Source organism: Eubalaena glacialis, chromosome 4 (genome assembly GCF_028564815.1).
Source record: "Eubalaena glacialis isolate mEubGla1 chromosome 4, mEubGla1.1.hap2.+ XY, whole genome shotgun sequence".
Lineage (NCBI taxonomy): Eukaryota > Metazoa > Chordata > Mammalia > Artiodactyla > Balaenidae > Eubalaena > Eubalaena glacialis.
Window position 1 is genome coordinate 42,260,236 of NC_083719.1, and position 27,336 is coordinate 42,287,571.

The following is a 27,336-nucleotide window of genomic DNA, read 5'->3' on the forward strand; positions in this document are numbered from 1 at the left end:
TAGGTTTTTCTCCTTCATCACTTTAAGTATATCCTGCCACTCCCTTCTGGCTTGCAGAGTTTCTGCTGAAAGATCAGCTGTTAACCTTATGGGGATGCCCTTGTGTGTTATTTGTTGTTTTTCCCTTGCTGCTTTTAATATGTTTTCTTTGTATTTAATTTTTGATAGTTTGATTAATATGTGTCTTGGTGTGTTTCTCCTTGGATTTATCCTGTATGGGACTCTCTGTGCTTCCAGGACTTGATTAACTATTTCCTTTCCCATATTAGGGAAGTTTTCAACTATAATCTCTTCAAATATTTTCTCAGTCCCTTTCTTTTTCTCTTCTTCTTCTGGGACCCCTACAATTCGAATGTTGGTGCATTTAATGTTGTTCCAGAGGTCTCTGAGACTGTCCTCAGTTCTTTTCATTCTTTTTTCTTTATTCTGCTCTGCAGTAGTTATTTCCACCATTTTATCTTCCAGGTCACTTATCCGTTCTTCTGCCTCAGTTATTCTGCTATTGATCCCATCTAGAGTATTTTTAATTTCATTTATTGTGCTTTTCTTTGTTGCTTGGTTCCTCTTTAGTTCTTCTACGTCCTTGTTAAATGTTTCTTGCATTTTGTCTATTCTATTTCCAAGATTTTGGATCATCCTTACTATCATTATTCTGAATTCTTTTTCAGGTAGACTACCTATTTCCTCTTCATTTGTTAGGTCTGGTGTGTTTTGACCCTGCTCCTTCATCTGCTGTGTGTTTTTCTGTCATCTCATTTTGCTTATCTTACTGTGTTTGGGGTCTCTTTTTCACAGGCTGCAGGTTCGTAGTTCCCGTTGTTTTTGGTATCTGTCCCCAGTGGCTAAGGTTGGTTCAGTGGGTTGTGTAGGTTTCCTGGTGGAGGGAACTAGTGCCTGTGTTCTGGTGGATGAGGCTGGATCTTGTCTTTCTGGTGGGCACGTCCACGTCTGGTGGTGTGTTTTGGGGTGTCTGTGGCCTTATTATGATTTTAGGCAGCCTCTCTGTTAATGGATGGGGCTGTGTTCCTGTCTTGCTAGTTGTTTGGCAGAGGGTGTCCAGCACTGTAGCTTGCTGGTCGTTGAATGAAGCTGGGTCTTGATGTTGAGATGGAGATCTCTGAGAGATTTTTGCCATTTGGTATTACGTGGAGCTGGGAGGTCTCTTGTGGACCAGTGTCCTGAAGTTGGCTCTCCCACCTCAGAGGCACAGCCCTGATGCCTGGCTGGAGCACCAAGAGCCTTTCATCCACATGGCTCAGAATAAAAGGGAGAAAAAATAGAAAGAAAGAAAGAAGAGGATAAAATAAAATAAAATAAAATAAAGCTATTATAATAAAAAATAAGAAAAAAAATTATTAAGAAAAAAATTTATTAAGAAAAAAATTTTTTTAATTTTTTAAAATAAAAAATATGAAAAAACTTACTAAAAATTTTTTTTTAATTTTTTAAAAATAGAAAATAAGGAGAAAACATTTATTAGGGAAAAGAGAAAAGAAAAAAACTTTTTAAGTTAAAAAAAAAAAAAAAAAAAAAGGACAGGCCTAACCCTAGGACTAATGGTGAGAGCAAAGCTATACAGACAAAATCTCACCCAGAAGCATACACATATACACTCACAAAAAAAGGAGAAGGGGAAAAATTAATATATCCTGCTCCCAAAGTCCACCTCCTAAATTTGGGATGATTCGTTGTCTATTCAGGTATTCAACAGATGCAGGCACATCAAGTTGTTTGTGGAGCTTTAATCCGCTGCTTCTGAGGCTGCTGGGAGAGATTTCCCTTTCTCTTCTTTGTTCGTACAGCTCCGGGGGTTCAGCTTTGGATTTGGACCCGCCTCTGCATGTAGGTCCCCTGAGGGTGTCTGTTCCCTGCCCAGACAGAACAGGTTAAAGGAGCAGCTGATTTGGGGGCTCTGGCTCAGTCAGGCCGGGGGGGAGGGAGCGGTATGGAGGAGGCGGGGCGAGCCTGCGGCGGCAGAAGCCGGCGTGACGTTGCAGCAGCCTGAAGTGCGCCGTGCGCTCTCCCGGGTAAGTTGTCCCTGGATCACGGGAGCCTGGCCGTGGCGGGCTGCACTGGCTCCTGGGAGGGGCGGTGTGGAGAGTGACCTGTGCTCGCACACAGGCTTTTTGGTGGCGGCAGCAGCAGCCTTAGCGTCTCATGCCCGCCTCTGGGGTCCGCGCTGATAGCCGCGGCTCGCGCCCATCTCTGGAGTTCTTTTAAGCGGCGCTCTGAATCCCCTCTCCTTGCGCGCCGCGAAACAAAGAGGCTAGAAAAAGTCTCTTGCCTCTTCGGCAGCTGCAGGCTTTTTGTCGGGCTCCCTCCCGGCTAGCTGTGGTGCGCTAGCCCCTTCAGGCTGTGTTCACGCCACCAACCCCAGTCCTCTCCCTGCGATCCGACCGAAGCCCGAGCCTCAGCTCCCAGTCCCCGCCCGCCCCAGCGGCTGAGCAGACAAGCCTCTCAGGCTGGTGAGTGCTGCTCGGCGCCGATCCTCTGTGCGGGAATCTCTCCGCTTTGCCCTCCGCACCCCTGTGGCTGCGCTCTCCTCCGTGGCTCTGAAGCTTCCCCCCTCTGCCACCCGCAGTCTCTGCCCACGAAGGGGCTTCCTAGTGTGTGGAAACCTTTCCTCCTTCACAGCTCCCTCCCACTGGTGCAGGTCCCGTCCCTATTCTTTTGTCTCTGTTATTTCTTTTTTCTTTTGCCCTACCCAAGTACATGGTGATTTTCTTGCCTTTTGGGAGGTCTGACGTCTTCTGCCAGCGTTCAGTGGGTGTTCTGTAGGGGCAGTTCCACGTGTAGATGTATTTCTACTGTATCTGTGGGAAGGAAGGTGATCTCCGCGTCTTACTCTTCTGCCATCTTGCCCTCTCCGTATTTTAAATTATGGTTTTCTCAGGATATATGCCCAGTAGTGGGATTGCTGGGTCATATGGTAGTTCTATTTTTAGTTTTTTAAGGAACCTCCATACTGTTCTCCATAGTGGCTGTATCAATTTACATTCCCACCAACAGTGCAGGAGGGTTCCCTTTTCTCCACACCCTCTCAAGCATTTATTGTTTGTAGATTTTTAGGTGATGGCCATTCTGATAGGTGTGAGGTGATACCTCATTGTGGTTTTGATTTGCATTTCTCTAATGATTAGTGATGTTGAGCATCCTTTCATGTGTTTGTTGGCAATCTGTATGTCTTCTTTGGAGAAAAGTCTATTTAAGTCTTCCGCCCATTTTTGGATTGGGTTGTTTGTTTTTTGATATTGAGCTGCATGAGCTGCTCGTATATTTTGGAGATTAATCTTTTGTCAGTTGCTTCATTTGCAAATATTTTCTCCCATTCTGAGGGTTGTCCTTTCATCTTGTTTATGGTTTCCTTTGCTGTGCAAAAGCTTTTAAGTTTCATTAGGTCCAATTTGTTTATTTTTGATTTTATTTCCATTACTCTAGGAGGTGGGTCAAAAAAGATCTTGCTGTGATTTATGTCATATAGTGCTGTGCCTGTGTTTTCCTCTAAGACTTTTATAGTGTCAGACCTTACATTTAGGTCTTTAATCCATTTTGAGTTTATTTTTGTGTATGGTGTTAGGAAGTGTTCTAATTTCATTCTTTTACATGTAGCTGTCCAGTTTTCCCAGCACCACTTATTGAAAAGGCTGTCTTTTCTCCATTGTATATTCTTGCCTCCTTTGTCAAAGAGAAGGTGACCATATGAGTGTGGGTTTATCTCTGGGCTTTCGATCCTGTTCCATTGATCTATATTTCTGTTTTTGCGCCAGTACCATACTGTCTTGATTACTGCAGCTTTGTAGTATAGTCTGAAGTAAGGGAGTCTGATTCCTCCAGCTCCATTTTTCTTTCTCAAGATTGCTTTGGCTATTCAAGGTCTTTTGTGTTTCCATACAAATTGTAAAATTGTTTGTTCTAGTTCTGTGAAAAATGCCAGTGGTAATTTGATAGGGATTGCACTGAATCTGTAGATTGCTTTGGGTAGTAGAGTCATTTTCACAATGTTGATTCTTCCAATCCGAGAACATGGTATATCTTTCAATTTGTTTGTATCATTTTTGATTTCTTTCATCAGTGTCTTATAGTTTTCTGAATACAAGTCTTTTGCCTCCTTAGGTAAGTTTATTCCTAGGTATTTTATTCTTTTAGTTGCAGTGGTAAATGAGAGTGTTTCCTTAATTTCTCTTTCTGATTTTTCATTGTTACTGTATAGGAATGTAAGAGATTTCTGTGCATTAATTTTGTATCCTGCTACTTTACCGAATTCATTGATTAGCTCTAGCAGTTTTCTGGTGGCATCTTTAGGATTTTCTATGTATAGTATCATGTCATCTGCAAACAGTGACAGGTTTACTTCTTCTTTTCCAATTTGGATTCCTTTTATTTCTTTTTCTTCTCTGACTGCCGTGGCTAAAACATCCAAAACTATGTTGAATAATAGTCGTGAGAGTGGGCACCCTTGTCTTGTTCTTGATCTTAGAGGAAATAGTTTCAGCTTTTCACCACTGAGAATGATGTTGTCTGTGGGTTTGTCATATATTATGTTGAGGTAAATTCCCTCTATGCCTACTTTCTGGAGGGTTTTTATCATAAATGGGTGTTGAATTTTGTCAAAAGATTTTTCCTCATCTATTGAGATGATCATATGGTTTTTATCCTTCAGTTTTTTAATATGGTGTATCATATTGATTGATTTGCATATATTGAAGACTCCTTGCATTCCTGGTATAAACCCCACTTGATCATGGTGTATGATCCTTTTAATGTGCTGTTGGATTCTGTTTGCTAGTATTTTGTTGAGGATTTTTGCATCTATGTTCATCAGTGATATTGGCCGGTAATTTTCTTTTTTTGTGACATCTTTGTCTGGTTTTGGTATCAGGGTGATGGTCACCTCATAGAATGAGTTTGGGAGTGTTCCTCCCAGTGCTATATTTTGGAAGAGTTTGAGAAGGATAGGTGTTAGCTCTTCTCTAAATGTTCGCTAGAATTCGCCTGTGGAATCATCTGGTCCTGGGCTTTTGTTTGTTGGAAGATTTTTAATCACAGTTTCAATTTCAGTGTTTGTGTTTGGTCTGTTCATGTTTTCTATTTCTTCCTGGTTCAGTCTCAGGAGGTTGTACTTTTCTAAGAATTTGTCCATTTCTTCCAGGTTGTCCATTTTATTGGCATATAGTTGCTTGTATATGCCCAGCATGATCCTTGGTATTTCTGCAGTGTCAATTGTTAATTCTCCTTTTTCATTTCTAATTCTATTGATTTGAGTCTTCTCCCATTTTTCCCTGATGAGTCTGGCTAATGGTTTATCAATTTTGTTCATCTTCTCAAAGAACCACCTTCTAGTTTTATTGATCTTTGCTATTGTTTCCTTCATTCCTTTTTCATTTATTTCTGATCTGATCTTTATGATTTCTTTCCTTCTGCTAACTTTGGGGGTTTTTTGTTCTTCTTTCTTTAATTGCTTTAGGTGTAAGGTTAGTTTGTTTATTTGAGATTTTTCTTGTTACTTGAGGTAGGATTGTATTGCTATATACTTCCCTCTGAGAACTGCTTTTGCTGCATCCCATAGTTTTTGGGTTGTCGTGTTTTCATTGTCATTTGTTTCTAGGTATTATTTGGTTTCCTCTTTGATTTCTTCAGTTATCTCTTGGTTGTTTTGTATTATATTGTTTAGCCTCCATGTGCTTGTATTTTTTACAATTTTTTTCCTGTAATTGATATCTAGTCTCATAAGTGTTGTGGTTGGAAAAGAAGCTTGATATGATTTCAATTTTCTTAAATTTATGAAGGCTTGATTTGTGACCCAAGATGTGACCTATCCTGGAGAATGTTCCGTGTGTACTTGAGAAGAAAGTGTGTTCTGTTGTTTTTGGATGGAATGTCCTATAAATATCAATTAAGTTCATCTGGTCTAATGTGTCATTTAAAGCTTGTTTTCTTATTTATTTTCTGTTTGGATGATCTGTCCATTTAAGTGGGGGTGTTAAAGTTGTCTACTATTATTGTGTTACTGTTGATTTCCCTTTTTATGGCTGTTAGCATTTGCCTTATATATTGAGGTGCTCCTATGTTGAGTGCATAGATATTTAGAATTGTTATATCTTCTTCTTGGATTGATCCCTTGATCATTATATAGTGTCCTTCCTTGTCTCTTTACTTTAAAGTCTAATAATAATCTTTATTTTAAAGTCTATTTTGCCTGATATGAGTATTGCTACTCCAGCTTTCTTTTGATTTCCATTTGCATGGAATGTCTTTTTCCATCCCTTCACTTTCAGTCTGTATGTGTCCCTAGGTCTGAAGTGGGTCTCTTGTAGACAGCATATATATGGGTCTTGTTTTTGTATCCATTCAGCAAGCCTGTGTCTTTTGGTTGGGGCATTTAATCGATTTACAATTAAGGTAATTTTTTTTTTAATTTTATTTATTTATTTTTGGCTGTGTTGGGTCTTCGTTTCTGTGTGAGGGCTTTCTCTAGTTGCGGCAAGCGGGGGCCATTCTTCATCGTGGTGTGCAGGCCTCTCACTATCGTGGCCTCTCTTGTTGCGGAGCACAGGCTCCAGACGCGCAGGCTCAGTAGTTGTGGCTCACGGGCCCAGTTGCTCCGTGGCATGTGGGATCTTCCCAGACCAGGGCTCGAACCCGTTTCCCCTGCATTGGCAGGCAGATTCTCAACCACTGTGCCACCAGGGAAGCCCTAAGGTAATTATTGATATGTATGTTCCTATTACCATTTTCTTAATTGTTTTGGGTTTGTTATTGTACGTCTTTTCCTCCTCTGGTGTTTCCCACCTAGAGAAGTTCCTTTAGCATTTGTTGTAAAGCTGGTTTGGTGGTGCTGAATTCTCTTAAGTTTTGCTTGTCTGTAAAGCTTTTGATTTCTCCATCAAATCTGAATGAGATCTTTGCTGGGTAGAGTAATGTTGGTTGTAGGTTTTCCTTTTCATCACTTTAAAAATATCTTGCCACTCCCTTCTGGCCTGTAGAGTTTCTGCTGAAAGATCAGCTGTTAACCTTACGGTGATTCCCTTGTATGTTATTTGTAGGCAAACCAATCTTGAAAAAGAAGAATAAACTTGGAGAACTCACTTCCCAATTTCAAAACTTACTACAAAACTATAGTAATCAAGACACGATGGCACTGGCATAAGGGTAGATATAAATATCAATAAGTTAGAATGGGGAGTACAGAAATAACCTCTTATGTTCAACTCATTTTTGACAAGGGAGCAAAGACAATTAAATGGGGAGATAATAGTCTCTTCAACAAATGGTACTAAGACAAATATATATCTACATGCTGTAGAATGAAGTTGGACCTCTATTTCACACCATATACACCATGTATAAAAATGAACTCAAAATGAGTCAAAGATCTAACTTTAAGACCTAAAACTATAAAACTCTCACAAAAAAGCAGAGGCATTAATGTTCATGATTTTGGATTAGGACATATTTTCTTAGATACTGCATCGGAAGTACAAGTGACAAAAGAAAAAATAGATAAATTAGACATCATCAAAATTAAAACCTTTTGTGTTTCATAGCACATCATCAAGAAAGTAAAAAGACAATCCACAGAATGGGAGAAAAATTTTGTATATCACATATCTGATAAGGATTACTATCCATAATATATAAATATCTCTCATAACTCAAGAATAAAAAGACAAATAATGCAATTAACAAAGGATCTGAATAGACATTTCTCTAAAGAAGATATACAAATGGCCAATGAGTAAATGGAAAGATGTTCAACATCATTAGTCATCAGGAAAATGCAGATCAAAATCACAATGAGGGAACTCCCTGGCAGTCCAGTGGTTAGTACTCGGCGCTTTCACTGCCAGGGCCCGGGCTCAGGTTCAATCACTGGTCAGTGAACTAAGATCCTGCAAGCCACATGGCACAGTCAAAAACAACAAACAAACAAACAAGCAAAAAACACAATGAGATACCACTTCATACCCACTAGGATGGCTAAAATCAAAAGGACAAATAATAGGTATTGCTGAGGATGTATAAAAATTGGAACCCTCACACATTGCTAGTGAGAATGTAAAATGTGGCAGCCACTTTGGAAAACAGTCTGGCAGTTTCCCAGAAGGTTAAACAGAATTACCATATCACCCAGCAATTCCACTTCTAGGTATATATCCAAGAGAAATGAAAACATATAGCCACAAAAAAACGGGTTCATGAATATTCATAGTATCATTTTTCACAATAGCCAAAAAACATGGAAATGACCCAAATGTCCATTAGCTGATGCATGGATAAATAAATGTGGTATATCCATACAGTGAAACATTATACAGCCACAAAAAGGAACTGATACTTGCTACAACATGATGAACCTTGCAAATATTATGCTAAGTGAAAGAAGCCAGTCTCAAAGGACCAAGTATTGTATGATTCTACCTATATGAAATGTCCAGAATAGGCAAATCCATAGAGACAGAAAGTATATTAGTAGTTGCTTAGGACTGGGGGACTTGGGGGTAAATGAAGAGTGACTGCCAATGGGTACAGGGCTTTTTTTTTTTTTAAATTTATTAGTTTATTTATTTTTGGCTGCTTTGGGTCTTCGTTGCTGCACACGGGCTTTGTCTAGTTGCAGCAAGCGGGGGCTATTCTTTGTTGTGGTACACAGGCTTCTCATTGCAGTGGCTTCTCTTGTTGTAGAGCACGGGCTCTAGGTGCGCGGGCTCCAGTAGTTATGGCACGCAGGCTCAGTAGTTTTGGCTTGCAGGCTCTACAGCGCAGGCTCAGCAGTTGTGGCGCACGGGCTTAATTGCTCTGCGGCATGTGGGATCTTCCTGAACCAGGGCTTGAACCCGTGTCCCCTGCATTGGCGGGCGGATTCTTTTTTTTTTTTTTTAACATCTTTATTGGAGTATAATTGCTTTACAATGGTGTGTTAGTTTCTGCTTTATAACAAAGTGAATCAGTTATACATATACATATGTTCCCATATCTCTTCCCTCTTGCATCTCCCTCCCTCCCACCCTCCCTATCCCACCCCTCTAGATGGTCACAAACCACGGAGCTGATCTCCCTGTTCTAGGCGGCTGCTTCCCACTAGCTATCTATTTTACATTTTGTAGTGTACATACGTCCATGCCACTCTCTCACTTTGTCACAGCTTACCCTTCCCCCTCCCCATATCCTCAAGTCCATTCTCTAGTAGGTCTGTGTCTTTATTCCTGTCTTACCCCTAGGTTCTTCATGACCTTTCTTTTTTTTTTTTTTTTTTTAGATTCCATATATATGTGTTAGCATACGGTATTTGTTTTTCTCTTTCTGACTTACTTCACTCTGTATGACAGACTCTAGGTCCATCCACCTCAGTACAAATAACTCAATTTCATTTCTTTTTATGGCTGAGTAATATTCCATTGTATACTTGTGCCACATCTTCTTTATCCATTCATCTGTTGATGGACACTTAGGTTGCTTCCATGTCCTGGCTATCGTAAATAGAGCTGCAATGAACATTTTGGTACATGACTCTTTTTGAATTATGGTTTTCTCAGGGTATATGTGGCGGGTGGATTCTTAACCACTGCACCACCAGGGAAGTCCCCAGGGCTTCTTTTTGAGGTGATGAAAATATTCTAAAATTGAGCATAGTGATGGCTGTACAGCTCTGTGAATATACTATTGAACTATATGCTTTGAATGAATTGTATGGTATGTAAATAATATCTCAATAAAGCTGTAATTTTTTTTTTTAAGTGCTGATGTAGTTTTTGCTATGCAAAAACACAAGCAATGCTGAGATGAAATGCAGAGGAGTCTTTTTAAAATATTACAAAATCTTGGACTTGCTAAAAGTTGTGGTGAACAAGTTATTGTTTCTGGGACCTAACATGACCAGCAGACTAACTGTAATTAAGAGTAAAGGGAGGGGCTTCCCTGGTGGCGCAGTGGTTGAGAATCTGCCTGCCAATGCAGGGGACACGGGTTCGAGCCCTGGTCTGGGAAGATCCCACATGCCGCGGAGCAACTGGGCCCGTGAGCCACAACTACTGAACCTGCGCATCTGGAGCCTGTGCTCCGCAACGAGAGGCCGCGATAGTGAGAGGCCCGCGCACCGCGATGAAGAGTGGCCCCCGCTTGCCGCAACTAGAGAAAGCCCTCGCACAGAAACGAAGACCCAACACAGCCATAAATAAATAAAAAATAATAATTAAAAAAAAAAGAGTAAAGGGATTTTCAACTAGAAGGTGGTTTGGGAAAAGCCTAGTTTCTCAGCATGATGCCAAAATGGCCAAGGCTCCCAGCAGCACAAGGCCTCCTGGCTCCCACCTGCAGACCTGGGGTGCTGCCGATAAAGGGTCCTGCAAGGAGTGGTCCCTAGAGGCAAGTAATCCAGAGGGTAACTGTGTGCCTAAGGCTCATGCAGGAACCAAGAGCCCCAGGGTCCATAGTCCTGGAGCACACAATACTAGGAGAATGTGAACTATTATTTTAGCCTAGGTTTCCTCCAAAGCAAAGGCTCCTCTGTGAGAGAGACAGGGTTCATAAACAGGACTGGAAGTGTCCATACCAACGTTTTTATGCTCAATCTTCTGGACACTCTGAGAAGCCTCACAGAATGCATTTTACAACTGTTTACCCATGGGATGAAAGGAGGAAGTATTTATTTGTCAGCTCCACTTTGCCACTGGCCAAGGGCTGTTTTGTGGGGAGTTAACTCTCCCTACTTCCGGGGTGTGCAACCAAAAGCTCCCACAGGCATGGTGTAAAGACAGAGGGACCCAGGGTAGAAGGCACAAGGCACACCATACACTCATTTATAGCTGTGAACTGGAACTGGTAGCCTCAGCCATAGTTAGAGGAGGAAGCCAATTTCAGAGAATCTGAAACAATGCTTAAGAGATGTCTGATGCAACTCTCAACTAAGTTCTGTGAGGTCTCAGAATCAGGTACAGGATTTTCAGGGTCCAATGAAACATGAAAATGTGGGGTGTTTGTTCCAAAATTATTAGAATTTCCAGGTGGTGACAGCAGAGCATAAGCCAAGCCCAGGGTCCTTCTGAGAGTGGGCCCTGTGTGACTGCACTGGTTGTACATGGCCATGAAGCTGGCCTTGTCTGGACTCTGAAGTAGCAAATTACCCTCACCCTCACTCCTACACACACACACACACACACACACACACACACACGCACACACACCACGTACTCCTGACTACATCTCCATAAGAAACACTGACATTGAGGGGTTGAGCTCCCTCTTCTTTGCCTCTCCTTCAGCTCTGACCACACATCCATAGGCAAGGCAGGGGGGTTCCTGACCCTGCTGGTGTGTGCTAAGGTTTTTCCAGGCCAAGGTCAAGTCTGGAAAAAGGAGAGAATTTTTCATAAAGCTGCTTATTTTTTCCATAAGGTTCTTTATTATAAGATTCCTTCCTTACCTTAGAAATGAAATCATGGTGATGGTAAGCAGCACTTTTTTTTTTTTTCTGCCAAGGAAGGATATTAATTTTTTTTCAGTGTCAGTCCTTTGCCAATTTTGGACTTGAAAATTACTGGCTCATGAATGCCTGAAGATACTGGGTTGGGAGGAAGAAGAGGAGGTAGGTGTTCAAAATCAAGAGGCTGGTTGATGTAGGGATTGGATGCTACTTGGATAGGCAGAGAACAGTGCAGGGTATTTTATCAGCAGCTCAGCACCCCCTACAAGATAGAGAACCATCAATACCTCCAAGCTCAAGTCTGCCCCTTGTGAGTGTTCCTGGCGTGCTCTTTCCTTCATCCATTTTCTTGCCAAGGCTCTGCGTAAAGATGAAGGGGAAAGCCCTGCCTGTAGGTAGAGTATGAGCATTTGGGAAGCTCCTCTTCTTAAAAACAACTCATCTATCCCTAAATCACCCACCTGGAATTCCACTGCCAGTAATGCACTACTTTGGGTAGAATATGAGCCTCTGGTTTACTCAACTGACTTAATGTGTTAATTCTTTTAAAATGCATTAAAACCCTAGGTAAGAAAATTCCTCTGTAGCACTTTGTATAGTGCCTGATGCATTGAAAATACTGTACACATATGATGATGATATTAACATCAAGTGATTATATCACTAAATCCTAACAAAACCCAAAGAGACAGATGCTAATATTATCCCCATTTTTTGGCTGAGGAAACTAAAGTTCAGAGAGACTGAATAAGTTACTCAAAGTTACACTGCTTGGAAGCAGAGGGCCAGGATCCAAAACAGACCCAGAGTCTATTGTTTAACCACACTGCCATGTCACTAGGTCTGTGAGAATATACAAGGTCGGGCTGAGAAATGTGGAGGTTGATGGGCCAGTGAGCTTCCTAATTCTTGCTGCACCACTGGGTAGGCAGCATTTACCTAAGAGTGCTTCAAGTAAAAACACAAAGCCCTTTCCTAACCTCTGTCTCCCTTTGTCCTCTTTCTGTACCCTCTTTTCTCCTGGCATTCCTTGTGTGATTCTGGAGGAGCCAATAGAGGAAACAGACCAAAAATTTCCTTTCAGGACAAAATCTTGCATCTTCAATATCTAGAAGCAGTACCAACTATCTAGCATCTCACATACAGTAGGTGCCTAATAAATGTTTGCAGATCACTACGAGAAGGCAGCCTCTTCCAGGTCCCCATGAAACAGCCAGTGGTGTTCTTGAGCAGGCTAGCAAAGTCTCCAGCATTCAGCATGCCACACAGTGGGCTCCATGCCCACTTTTATTCCCACATCTCTCCCTACACAGGTCCAAACCAAACCTCGTTATTAATTACAACACCTCTGAAAGATGCAGGAGGTGTGTAGTGCAGCCCCATCCCCAAATTCAGGGAATGTCATCTGATATATTCCATCACGTCCCATTACCTACCATCCACTCTCCCAATGTGTCCACTTCAGCCTCAGAAATATGAAAAACAGCTTCTGTGTCATCTCCATTTTACCTAATTAATACACGACTCTAAGGAATTACCCCCAAGTGTCTGAGCAGGATCTCTGAAAGGTTAGAATCTGCCAAAGCCTCCAGATATGGAAAAACATTAGACCCTCCACTCCGAGCCCACCCCAAAGTATACCTTCTCTTAAGCAAAATAAGCTACTCTTCTGATATTACCCCTTAATATCCACTTATTAAATCACCAGTCATTTTTTAAGAAGCACTAAATTCATTATGAATTCAGAATTGAGACTATGCAGTTATAGCTCTACATATGGGAGAAACCATTTCGGACTGATTTTCAATTTCCAACACTAAACAAGGCTTTGCCAAAATGTTTTATTTCATGTTTTATTTGAGCCAGCACCAAATGATAGGCATTGTTGCCTTTTAAATTGAACCCATATGCAAATCGGTAGACTATTCCAGATCCTCTGGAAGAAATCTTCCCAAGCTCCATATGAATTACATGATTAATGACTGATTCTTGACATCTGGATCTCACACTGATGTCCTTACTGTAGCAGGCACACTCATAAACAATGTGAATTATCATTTTAAAGCATTTGTGTGTGTCTCATTCCAATATGGACACCAAATTTATTTGCCTGGAGTTGCAGATTTAACAGGAAAAAGAGGAAGGAAATCAGACTTTTTTGTTTGGCCAGGCTGGTAGTCCTAGCTCCAGAGATTTTTATGGCTGAAGCAAGGAAGAGGCCAACATGGTCACAGAGCCAAGTATGTCTGGCTCTTCTGCAAAGAACAGGTATTCTCCTTGCCCAGTCAAGGGAGAGCAAAGGCCCACTTACCGGATGCAAAGATGCTCCTCAGCCTTCTCTCTCTGTGTATAAACTCAAGCACTGCCATTCTGCTTCTTCTGAGTGCCCAACTGCTTAGAACAGGCCTAAGAACAGTTCTGAGTTGCACAGTGATCAAGCCAACCTTGGGTTAAGACTCTCATTCCTCCTCCTTTCTAAAGCGATCAAATACAAAAAACACTTGAGGGGGCTATATAAAATTGAGGAATCCAGAAATGCAGGAGGGAATCACTTTTGGAAGAGGAGTAGAGAAGTCTTCTTCAGCAACAGTTGTCCACGGCCAGGGATGGTGGCAACAGTTGTCTGTGGCATTACATCCAAGGATCTAAGACAAGGGTAGTTGTCTCTAGGCCCACATATGCTATGCTTCCATTTATTCTGTGGACTGTGAAATCTGTTTCCACAAAGAACAGTTAAAATTGGGTTGGGAGAGAAAAGCAACCTAGAAGAGCAGAAAGGGAGAAGGTGAGAAAAAAGCCTTTTCCATATGGAACACATCAGGGGCATCAGAATTTTGGGGACACTTTGACCTCATCTTTACCTTTGTAAATATCCTACCCCCCTTTTTTTCTTTTTCTCCTGATGTGCTCCACCTGTTAACACAAGGCAAATGTTTTTACTTAGGCAAGGAATATAAAGAAATGAGTCTGTTCAAGTTTTGTTTGATTTTTAATACATTCTCTAAAAAATGTTCATGTTTACCATTAGCCAATAGCAATTTCAAACATACTATGGAATTTTCACCCTTCCATTCTGTTTTTAGAATACAATTTTTTGCCTAGACGTGGTAATGGGTTTATTAATCCTTCGCTGGGTATACAAGAAAACTCTACATCATGGCTTTAACGAGAGTTTCTCAACCTTAGCATTATTGACATTTTGGGCCAGGTAATTCTTTGCCATGGGGGCTGTCTTGTACAATGTCGGATATTTAGCAGCATCCTTGGCCTGTACTCATTAGATGCCAGCAGCACCAGCTGTGAAATCCAAAAATGTCTCCTGACATTGCCAAATGCCCCTTAGGGGGAAGTTCCTCCCCCACGCTAGAAACACTGGCTTTAAGAAAATCATTAAAATATGAAAAGGAGATATTAAAGTAGATGCCAATTTGAAAGATTAAATAATTTCCCAAGTATTTCAATACTTAAGAGTAGATCCTACACATTGCCTATCTAATTGCCATTTCCCAGCCTTCCCTAATTACATGGTGGGCTGATTCATTGATCTCTGACCTGGCAGAATCCTCTCCCAGCCCCAGAAGAGATGTCAGTCACGTGAATCCCATTTCCCTTTGCCAATGGTTGGTCAAGGGATGGGAATCATGTTGCTCAGTTCTAGACAATGAGATGAAAAAGCGGGGGAAATATTTGGGAAGGCCTCAAGACTTTAAAAAATATTAATAAATAATAATAAATAAGATCCTCTCTAAGAAAAAGTCTCTCCTTTCCCCCCACTAGGATTTCTGCCTTTGAGTGGGACTGTACTGCTTGGAGCTTCAGCAGCCATCTCACAATCACAAGGAACTAAACAAAAGGGTGAAATGCCAATAGCTTGAGGAAGGTAAAGCAGAAAGAACAAAAGAGCTTCAGTTCCCAACGACATCTTTGAACTGTTGAACCAGCCTTGGAATGTCCACCTCAGGCTGCTTGTTTGTAGAAATAATTGAACACTTTTATTGCTTAGCTAAACCTATGGTCTGTGGGTCACATCCAGGAAATAAGAATTGTTTTTACATTTTTAAAAAATTTTTAAAAAGCAACCATATGTGTCCCACAAAACTTAAAATATTTTTACTATATGGTCCTGCACAGAGCAAGTTTGCCAATCTGCAACCTAAACCCCACTCGTGGCAGATGTCTTGTGATTTGCTACCCAAAGCATTCCTAACTAATAGAAGTACTGATGTCACCATTTTACAATTACAGAAACTGAAGCTGAGTCGGCCAATGGTAGGCTCAACTAGACAAGTCAAATACAAATTTGCCATTATTTCAGTTCATTGTAAAATGAAGCCATACTGAGGTATCACAAAAGCATTAAACCTATTCTTTAGGGCTTCAAATAATATTTGTACTATAGGCTTGATGTTACAAATCAGAATAGACAGAGCCTCTTGATGAAACTCAATGTGTTCAATGAATACTTGCAAAGGGGGCCAGATTATCGTACTATCTGGAGCACCAAGGCATTTCTTGCATTAAGAAGTCAAAGCTAGAGACTCCAAGGAGGAAAAGTCGTTACAGAAAAACACTAGAAACCAACTCACTGATATGATAAATTACCTCTCCTACTTGCAGAAACAGCTCTTGTACTTCCTCGTTGAATCACTCAGAGTGAATCCTCAGTGAAAAACAGTCAAAGCCTTCCTCCACTAACTCTAGCTCCCATGTTAATCTGCAGTCAGGCCAGCATGTTCTGTCACACCTTGGTAAAGGGTTTAAATAGTGGCAAAATCTTACGTACACGCAGAGCATCAGGTCCAGCAGAGGCTACACAAAGCTCATTGTGGGCAGCCCATGACATGAGTGTTGTACAAAAGTTACAGTAAACACCTGCCGACACCTAACTATGGAGCTACAACAGAACACCAAGGGATGGCAGGGCTGGGCTTTTCTCAGTTGATCCAACCAGCATTTCTTTGTCTTTGTATCCCAGTACCTGACACACAGCAGGTGGTCAGTAAGGAACAAGCACCCTCAGTCTACACCCAGTACTGGTTGTGCTTCAATGTTGGGTTGGTTTGTTGGCAGAGCTTGACCATGTCAGGATCCAGATTCACCCATGTCTCCCAAGGAGCACATTTTTCCACTGGCTCAATGACTGGAGATTTTTGCATGTGCTCACATTGTGGGGCCCTGAAAAGACTGACCGGAGGACTGTTGGAGCTTTTTAGAAGAGCCGTCACTGTGACAGTGGGAACAGCTATGCTCCTTTCCGGCCTAGGACCTGGGGGTGTGGGTTCTAGGTTGATCTGGGGCTTAATAAGAGGTTTTGCCTTTTCTGTCTTCTGGCCCAGCAGCCAGACACACAAGGCCACTGCAGTTACTATTAGCAGGAAGACCACCACTGCCAATGGTATGATGATTATCAGAAGGAGACTGCCCTCCCTGGGCTGGGTGGGTGCCCCAGGGCTGGCTTTGGTGGCATCTGGTGGCCAAATGACTCTGGTGGGAGAGGCCTTGACATCCAGAGTGGGCTCTTCACCACTGTGTCGTCCCCAGGGATCTGCTTCCTTCCATCTGGTCTGGGTCAGCTTCCCCAGAGTTCCTGTCTGTGCTGTAGGTCCTGAGGAAACCACAAGCTTTTCCTGAGAGAGACCTGAAGTCACAAGGTTATCTGCAGTGACTACTAAAGAAAAAACATCAGGGGTAAAAGTCTGCAAAAGAAAGGGGTCAGGTGGCACTTTGGTGAAGGGGAGACAACCTGTCGCTGGCTGTACGTGGGCTGCCCTGAGCAGGAACGTGAAGGAGTCATTCAGCCTATCGGTGCCGGTTAGATTGGCATGTGGCTCGAGCATCAACAGTCCTTGGTCAACATCCTTCTGAGTGAACAGAGTCGTGTCTTCCATTGCAGTGCCCCGGGCCACTCTTCGAACAAGTCTGCCATGGACGGGGGGTTCTGTCACTTCAAATTTGGGATCACTGTTAGTCCTATTAGCAAGCTCAGTAGCATCAAGGTCCTTTCTTCTCAGCTGATGGGCCACTCTGTTGGCAATTGTCAGATTTGACATAACCTGCAGTAAAGGCTGCACCCTGATGCACAGTGTTTCTCCTGTCAGGTTGCTTTCTGATGTAAACAGTGAGAACCGTAGCTGGTCCTCTGAGGCAGTGAGGTTTGTCATGTGGTAAGAGAGCTTTCCTGAATTCAGATCCTCTTGTCCAAAGCTGATGACCACCTGGTTTTCAACGAGCAGATACCCATGTTGGAGGGGCCATGTTATCTTGTAAGTGATTTGGGGGCTCCTCCCATTGGTCACTGCTGACAGGTAAGCACTGGTGATGGGAATGGTTGTCTGGCCCTGTGGGAGAAGTAGGTCAGTGAGGTTCACAAGGGTGATGGAGATGGGGATGACATCCAGGTGGAAGAGCTTGTAGAGTGGGCGGTGTTGGCCATCGGTCACACTGAAGTAAAACACTCTGGAGAATGGGCTTCCATCTTGTATGAACCACACCTGAGAGTTATCAATGTCGGCTTGTGTGAAATGGTGAACAGGTATGTGTGGACGGTGACCCATTGCCAAAAAGCCATTATTAGGATTACGGATGATCATATATCTGACCTCCTCTGGAGGACTGTCTGGATCTTCCACTTTTAGGTTTTCAGGTCCTAAAACCAACCTATTGCCCTGCAGAACTTTCAACCGAAGCCCTTTTGTCTTTAATTCTGGTGCCTGGTCATTTATAGGAGTGACAGTGATGTTAAACATCTCTTCAAGAAAGTCAGCCTCTGGCTTAGTGGTGGACTTGTTCTTTTGGTTGGGCCAAACAGCGAAGGTAAAATTATCAGCTAGTGATTCAGAGTCATAGTGAAGGTATGTGATTCCAAGTTTATTAATTACATACTGAGAGAAATTGGGTTTGCTTTTGGTAATATTTCTCTCTCCAATCATAATAGTTCCATGGTGAGGAAGAGATGTAACTTGGAACCAAATTTCATATGAAGAACGCTGAGATTTGGGCAATTTAAACAAGAGGTGGAAGCATCCAACTTAGATTGGCCAATGAGAACTTTGTCTCCTTCCTTGACAACAGCTCCTGTTAAAAACAAACGTAAAGACCAAAGTGGCATCTCGTTAGAATTTTCAAATGACAGCTGTAAGACTTTTTCTCCCTCAGATTTGCCTGTCCTAGTGGATAATTCACAACACCTTGGTACCTGAATTAGCATTGCTACCCAAGGCATACGAAAAAAGTAAATTTTAAATACACACGCCCACACTATTAAGTCAACATTTCAAGTAAGAGAGTTTTAAAACCTTGAGATTCACTTATAACGTGTTCATCTCCTAACTTACCTACTACTGCACTTTCTCTTGCCATGGAAACAGGTGCAGCTTCCAATACCCCTTTCCTTTCAAGAACTTGCCCTATTTGTTATTTTCATTTTCCATCAACAGTTTTCAGTCATGGGCATGGTGAAGTCCCCATTTGGAGGTACAAATAAGAATTTTGTAAAGCTAATTTGCCATCCTTCCCCACTACAACTATTGAGGCATATGAGAGGAAAAAGCAGAGGCCCAGAGAAAGAGCACACATAAAGAAATAAGTTTTTATAGCCATATAAGTTTTATTTCAAAGGTGGATACATTGGCATTGACAATTAAAAAGGAAAAGATGTATTTCCAAATTGTCCCTACTTTAATAATTAGAGATAAGGTACTGACCATATCATGGTGGAATTACCTCTATTTGCAAGCAAACGACTCTGCCGACCAGGTTCATTAATTTCATATGAAATAGTTATAGGAAACTCCTCAGGGCCTAGAGCTGCTGGTGGGGAGGACACTGTGAACATGAAAGAGTCTTCTGCAGTCCAGCCTGTGTTTTCCCAGTCTACATGCTGGTATAATATCAGCTGCTCACTGACCTGGCCAGATAGTAAGAAAAATCAGCCCCTGGTTTGAGGGATAATACGAGAATGAACATATATCCTAATTGGAGGAGATACATGTCTTTTCAGGGTTTACTCTACCCCTCCTCAAACTACTGCACATTTCCATGCAAATTCAGGAACATTAAAAGTGTGCTAACTTATTGGTCAAACCTAAGTGATTCTATTACCAAAATGATCTACTTATCAGAGAAAGAAAAGTACATTGATTCTGAGATGACTAATGCCTAAGGTATATATATTATAAAAAGTTTATAATGAACCTTCACTTCCATGTCAGCATCATAACTACCAGCTCCCAACCAATCTTGCTTCATATGTACTCCTACCCACTTTTCTGCCCAAGAGATTATTTTGAAGCAAATCACAGACATCATATCATTTCATCTGTAAATGCTCTAGTATTAGTAAAAGATGACTTTTTTCAAATATTCAGTTAGTGTAGTGTTCAAATATCTCTGGTGGTCTAGTACATGTCTTTTTTTTTTTTTTTTTAACATAGCTGCTCTGAGTCAGGATCCTAAATCCACACCTCACATTTGTTTGGTACTTCTTATTGGTTTCTTTTAATCTATAGGTTCCCTTTCTCTAATTTTTTTCTTGTAATTTATTTGCTGAAGAACTTGGGTTATTTGTCTTTTGAGTTTCCTACATTCTGGATTTTGCTGATTGCATCCATATGGTGTTGTTTAGCATGTTCCTCTGGTCCCTATATTTCCTATATACTACCGGTTAAATCTAGAGGCTTAATAAGAATCAGGTTCAATTTTTTGGTAAGAATGTTTTACATGTTGTATTGTATATTTCCTCTTGCATTGCATCGCAAGGCAAAATAATGCTGGGCTGCTTCTCTTTTGGATGTGTTAAGATTGATAAGTGGCTTCAAGTGCTGCCAGATTGATCCAACTATCTTAAAGTTCCCCATAAGCCTATCAACTAATAGTTTTACATACTCATTGATACAATTGCCTAAACTCATTATTTTTGCAGTGGCAAAACACTGATATTATTTATCTTATCATTCCTTCTTCATTGTTATCTGCAATTCTTCTATTTATAAAGAACTTTCTCTTATCAGCTATTTGGTTGCACAGTACATGCAGGAAAGACAGGATAAGTGTTTGATTCTTTCCCTTTATATATCATTTTTCAGAAGATGAGTCCCCTGGCTCCAATCTCCAAACATTGTTCTCTTTGTTTGTTTAAGAATCATCAACTCATGAATTTTAATATATGATGTATTTCATTCCATCGCAAGTATTATTTTCATTGATTTTCAAACTGCCCCACCTGGCTTAAGATATTTTTCAGGATGTAATCCAAGTCCCTAATGCCTGTGGCCTATCAATGTCCTTTTTATCTCATCGGATGGAGATGGGTTCTACCCAGTGTTGTGTTGTCCAGATACCATGGGGACAGTCCTTCCCTCAACAGCAGTGATTGAATGTTCTAAAACTGCAACCACAGAAGGGAAGGCTAGAGAGAAAATATTCGACCCTTAATTCCTATAGGTCACATCTTTTTCTGACCTGCTATCTGTTATAATATCTGAACTTACAGGTAGGTTCTGCCGAAGTACTTGAGTGTCCACGTCAAACGTGCCGAGGATAAATTATCACATAATTTAGAGAGAAGTTGAGTTTGTTTCATCAGCCAGTATCGGAAATATGGCCCTTCATATCCACAGGGTCCATATCCACAGATTCAACCGACCGTGGATCAAAAATATTTGGAAAAAAAATTCCATAAAGTTCCAAAAAGCAAAACTGGAATTTGCCACATGCTGGCAAGGATTTACATAGCGTTTATATTGTATTAGGTATTGTAAGTAATCTAGAAATGATTTAAAGTATACAGAAGGATGTGTGTAGGTTATATGCAAATACTATTCCATTTTACATAAGGGACTTCAGCATCCTCGGATATTGGTACCCATGGCAGTGGGGGAGGAGGGGGCGGTTGTCCTGGAACCAATCCCCTGCAGATATGTAGTGATGACTGTACTGTATTAATTAACAGAGGTTTGGTGATGCATTGCTCTGACTCTCTGCTCGTTACAGTGGATGTATCTAGAACCAGAAAGGCTTTTGACTAGTGAGTTTCATGGAAGAAAAGATCTATGTTCCCAGAGTGGCCAAAACTGTTGTTGAGGAGATTTTTTGTTTATTATCCTATTCAAGGATAAAGCAAGGAAGTGCTGTCACTTGGGGATTTTAAGTGGGGAGAAGAATATATCATCTCTCAATATTTCCTAATAGGAAAAGCAAGGTTACTCGTGAGAAATTGGAGTTTCTCCAAAGATAGTAATTTCTGGTACTAACTAGTAACTTAATTCCCCAGAAGCTCCTGGGGAATAAAGTCAGTTTTATTTAGTAGATCTACCATTTCTATTCCTAGCTTAAGATTTATGACAAAAGATCAATCATAAATATATTCCTCCTCCTAGAAGCGGGTGACTGTGCCATGGATTTCAGACCAGAGGATGGTTCCTTAAAGGTTCCCGTTATGCTTAAGAGTCACAATATTATAAGGCAAAAGAGATCCAGTTTCTTAATATTAAAAGTAACAGAGTCTATTAACCAGGAGGGAAGGTTTTCTTGGATGCAGGTCATTCGTGCTCATTGCTCCTCTGGTATTAAGTGAAAATTAGCTTCCCTAAAAAAATATAACAAGTTATTAGAATAATCTAAGATCTTCCGATATCTACTGTAAGGAGAATGACTGTCCCAGGGAAAGAATGGTTCTCATAGATGGGAAGAGTGGTGATGAAGGTCAGAAATCTTCTGAAGGAAGTAACTGGGGAAGAGTCTTAAACATAGTTGTGTATTTCAGGAGCCTTGTGGAGGAGAGGTCTGTTTTAGGTTCTATTTTTGAAAAGTCATTTTAAGAGTGAGAAATTGTGGAAAACAAAGTGACTTATTTTACATGGGAGAGTGAGAGAGAGAAATGAATTAGATTCACCTTGAGTGTCTGAGCTTTAAGACCAGATAGCAGGTAACTGAAAGTGCTGAGCTAGAAGTCAAAGGGAGTAAGGGCGCCTTTGGAATGTCAATTTGCCAGTCATGCCCTGAAAGAGGTTTGACGTGAGTAGAGTCTCTAATGTTTAGAAAACAGCTTTACCTTCACCAGCTTTAAGAGTCAGGTTTTATGGTGTGTGTGTGTGTGTGTGTGTGTGTGTGTTTGTGTACTGGGAGAGGGCCAGGAAAGGGAAAATAATAAGACCAAGACTTTATGAGAAAAAAGTATAGGGTCAACCTGAGGAGAGAAGGTTCTCAGAGAAGATTAGGAATTATTTGTTACCTTAAATAGAAAGTAGCCTTAGGAACAACTTCCAACAGCTCTGTGTATTTCCACTGTGTTAAATATAGACAGATAAGCCACTTAGCAGAATACCTGGGCTCTGGGATTAAGGAGAGGGGAGAGGGGTGTTTTTATTTCCTGTGGATTTAGATTAGCTCAGATATTTTCTCTTTTACAGAGTCTTTCTGGAATTTCATTAGCAATTCAATGGTGCAGAATTCCAGTGTAGAAGGAAAAACAGAAAATTAGAAAAATCACCATTTGACAACCAACTAGTAATAAATGCCTCAGGCAAGAATCCTAAAATGGCTGCTAAAACTAGTGAGCTAAATTGTGATGAGAAACAGGATATTTAGATAGTTCTAAAGTATCTCCTCACAGATACTTATAGAATTCAAAGGGGAAAATACTACCTTCACAGTGGAGAAACCTAAAGGACAGCACTTGACCAACTGATGAAAGAAAACATCGTCAGTGACAGGGCAAAGCGAGCACCAGTGCCTCCTGACAGGAAGCTCTGGGAAGAACCCAGCCTCTCTCATGGCTTTCCCGCCCCAAATGCATAACCTGAATTATGAGGAAACATCAGATAAAACCAAACTGAGAGACTTCCTACAAATAACTGGCCTGTTCTCTTCAGTAAATGGCAAGGTCACAAAAGTCAACATGACTGCGGAATGGATCCAGATTAAAGAGACTAAAGGCTCCTGAGAACTAAATGCTATGTTTTATGCTATGGGTTTTTCCTTTGCTATAGAGGACATTCACTGAAACAACTTGTGAAATTTGACTAAGGTCTATAGATTATAAAATAGCATTGTATCAGTGTTAATTTCATGCTGCTGAAAAGTATACTGTGGTTATATAACAGAATGGCCCCTTGTTTTTAGGAACTATACAGAGCTAAATATAAATGTACTAAACAGAGAGGCAAATAAATATAAATATATTACTAAATACAGTAGTAAGGGGGCATCATGTTTGCAACTGGCTCTCAAAATTTCAAGTTGTGTGTGTGTGTGTAGGGAGAATGATAAAGCTAAGGTAGATAAAAGGCAGTAAATGCTAAAATTTGGTGAATATGGATGAATAGTATAAGAGAATTTTTTGTATTCTTTTGCGACTGTTCTGAGTCTGAAATTATTTCAAAATAAAAAGTTAAAATAATAATTTAAAAAAGTAAATCCCATGGTGTTTTACTATACCAACTTCAAGAACGGACCAATAGTCCCTTTTCTCTGATGACTCAGTACATGCAGAATGGGAGAAGGAACCCACAAATGCCTTGGGCGCTATGAAATCAAGAAGTGGTTATTGCCTATCCCAACATGGTCCACCCTTCACCACCTCCAACTTGGTCCATTTCTCTAGGACTTTAATGAGGCTGTATTCCTACCTGACCTATGAATGGGTGGATATGTGGTTCCAAGTCCTAGACCTTCTCAGAGTAGTGCTTTTACTAGAAGGGATAATATGATAACATCCCTTGGATCGCCCCTTGATTCCTATAGAACCACAAAGAAAAACATTTGTCTGAGGCTAAAGAGACATATTTGGTTCTCAGATGGCCAGGGACCCTATTGACTTTTGTGTGATGGGTCAAAGTTTACAGCTGAGAGGCTACTGAGATGCTCAGAGAAGTTGGGATTCCAGGTAATTCTGACGCTGAAAGCTCAGCCTCTCTGCACTGGTGCCGAAATGAATCTCAGAGACAGAGTTTTGGGTGAAGCAGAAAAGAATAACTTTATTGCTTTGCCAGGCAAAGGGGGACCCAGCGGGCTCCTGCCCTCAAAAACTATGTGTCCCAACCTGGGAGGATTTCACGAAGAGTTTATAGCAATAGTTCAAGGGTGGGGTTGCTGACAGGATTTGGGTGTGTGCAGGGCCTGTGATGCTTTAATCTCGTCTCAGGTGGTCTCTGTCTCCTAATCTTGATGAGCTTCTCTGGTCCCTTTAATCTGGCCTCAGGTGGTTTCTTGGCTGCTCCTCCCTTGATTAGCAATTGTTCGAATCTGCCCTTTGGAACTCAGGGAAGGTCATGGAGGCTGGAGTTTTGCTTACAAGAAACAGGGGACAAAAAAGGCTTCCGTGCCCAGGGGCCCCAAGGGTCCTTCTCGGTTTCAATTCCTCTCCCTCCCCCCAGTGGCAGGGTTAGCTGGGAGCAGAGATGGGACCAGAAGCCAGATCTTCAGGCTTGTAGATAAGAGCTCTTTCTTTAGAGCACATTACTGGGGCCATTTTGGCTCCAACTGCTTGAATTACTACCGTTCTTCCTCCAAGAAGGAAAAGGACATTCATTAATATAAAAATCGAAGTATAGGAGTGTAGTAGAATTTGAACCTTGGATTGATCAGACCTAAAGTCAAATACAAATGCTACCAACTGCCAGCTCTGTGGCTTTTATGCAAGTCATTTAATCTCACTGAGCCTCCATTTATGCACTAAAATATAGAATAATATCTCACTTGTAGATATGCATTTGACCTAATTGGTCTGTTGCCATATCAATGTTCAAAATGGCAGGCCTTGGGCATTTCTAGGTCTTTCAAAAAAGGATCTAAGTCCTCACTAACCAATTCCTTACATTTGGAAAGCTATACTCATTTTTATAGTGAATCATGGCCTGAGAATATTAAGCAATCAGAAAGTTCTAAAATATGTCTAATAAAATAAATATTTTCCCATAAAACAAAGGAATTTGTAGGCTGGAATCCTAGCACATAGTTCAGAAGCTTACTTCCAGTTGCTTTGTAAATGAGTATTAGTTCACCATTCTACATTTGGCATTTCAATAAATATTTGTTTAATGAATAAATAAACTACTTGAAAAGTACTTTACAAAATTTAATTATAAAGTATACATTTACATCATGAAGCAGTAGAAATAAGGCAATCCAAGACATTTCTTACCCATTTATTTAACAAAAACACACTGACAATACCTAACTTTAATTGTGCCCTAAATAATATGCCAGGCACTCTGCTAGGCACATTATGTAACTCGTTTTATTTAATTTTGTTTTAGGGGAGATTGTTGTGTCCATTGACATATTTTTTAAAAACCTGAGGCTCAGAAAATTTAAATAATTCACTCTAGCCAATAGGTGCAAGAACCCAGTTTTTAATCTAGTCCTGTGCGACTCCAGAGTTCGTACTTTTTCCACTGCACTGTACCTATGTGTGGAAAGCTCAGTGAGACTGTGGTCAACCAGAAATTTACAAGACATGCTCTCCAACCCCAAGGAGTCTAGTAATGGGGAAAGTCAGTTGGTAGGTATGACTAGGGCAGACAAATGCCATTGTAGTCTGGCCTGTCTAGGACAGTCACTATTGGCCAGAGCTTTTAAGGATTCAGAGAAATAACTCCACATATTGTATCTATTACAAATGGCAAGTTAAGGGAAGGTTGTATTCCAGTTCTTCGCAACTGCCATTGTAGATCAGGTAGACTTTCTCATAGGACATTGAGGGAAAGAGGGTAGGAATGAGGGGAAAGGAATTTCCACCTGGCTCCAGGCTAAGGACAATTCCTGTCTAAAAGTACATGTGGTCAGAACTGAGTGTTGGAGAATAAAATTGTCAAGCTTGGCCAATAGGCAGGGCTAGAAAGCTCTGGATTATAACTTCATTCCAGGGGTCTTTCTAAATATAGCCCCCCATAATCCTGATAAGAAAACCAGAACATGAGTCCTTTACACTGATCTTTCCCAGAGCGGGGCCTAAAAGTCAATCACAGCTTTGAAATTCCCACTGGAGACGAGAGTAACCAAATTATCTTAGGGTCAACTGGGTGAAAAGGGAGGGAGAAGGAGGGACACGCAGTCCACTCGCTTGATTCTCCACAACGTGATGGCTTTGCCAAAGGGCCAAGTCTCTAGCAGGACAATAATTGGCCAGAAGGAGAAAGGGAAAGAGAGCTGGCCAAAAAATCTCTATCTTGGGCAGATAATCATGGGGAAAGGAGACTACAGAAAGCCAAACAGTTCAAAAAGATACAGTCTCTGAGGTTCCGTGTAGGTTAACCAAAAAGTCCTAAAGGCTAAGATTTGGAAAACAACAAGCTCCTGTGCTCCTGAAGGATGAGCTCAGAGAAATGACTCCTTTCTATGTGCCCTTTCTTGTTTCCACCAGGACTGGTGCCACCATGTTTGCAGAGAGCAGCCGGGCCTGGAGAGTTCAAGATTCCCAGAAGAGGTTAGAAGTCCGGGGCAGTCCAGCGTGCCACAGATTAGAGGGTGCCCAGGTATCAGGCTAAACAAAATGGTACTGGGGTAAGTCCCAGGAATAATTCCCCTTAGTGGAAATGGACAGAAGAGGCATTTTAGGAAACTTAAGTTCCTAAATGGTGATATCTGGAAATATCCAGCTAGAAATGGGCAATTGAAAGCCAGGTCCAAATAACTACCCATGCCCCTCCATACTGGGTCAGTCTGTGCATAAAAATATTAGAACAAAAAGCTTTTCAAGGAGCCTAGCAATATATCCATCTACAGCCCTACCTGGCAGAGAGGTCCAAATCCACATTTATATGAAAGTAGATATAGATTCTCATAGGCCTTATACCATTACAAGCATGGAGCTCTTTAAAAACTACCAAGTGAGATCATGTAAGAGGTGATTCATTATAAAAGAGTATGGGACACCTTACTTTTGTTATATATGAATGTAGTAGGCTAAAAATGTCCAC

The 27,336-nt window shown here is 41.2% G+C and overlaps 2 protein-coding genes across 5 annotated transcripts in view; both read right to left on the minus strand.

Moving 5' to 3' along the window:
* LOC133090803 (chondroitin sulfate proteoglycan 4-like) overlaps positions 1-18,413 on the minus strand; it is a 34,970-nt gene extending 16,557 nt beyond the window's left edge. For 3 of the 4 annotated variants that reach the window (XM_061189257.1, XM_061189255.1, XM_061189258.1), the window contains exons 1-2: positions 16,022-18,413; positions 13,731-14,181 (exon numbers count right to left, since the gene is read on the minus strand). In XM_061189257.1, the coding sequence (XP_061045240.1) occupies positions 16,441-18,348 (1,908 nt within the window). In that variant the 5' untranslated portion in view covers positions 18,349-18,413 and the 3' untranslated portion in view covers positions 13,731-14,181; positions 16,022-16,440. Of the gene's footprint in view, positions 1-13,730; positions 14,182-14,280; positions 14,333-16,021 lie in introns of all 4 variants that reach the window. The other variant, XM_061189256.1, reaches the window with a different exon arrangement.
* Positions 18,411-27,336, minus strand: part of LOC133090510 (chondroitin sulfate proteoglycan 4-like) — a 57,118-nt gene continuing 48,192 nt past the window's right edge. Inside the window, exon 6 of the mRNA XM_061188944.1 lies at positions 18,411-18,493. The gene's annotated coding sequence lies outside the window, so the exon portion shown is untranslated. The remainder of the gene's footprint in view (positions 18,494-27,336) is intronic.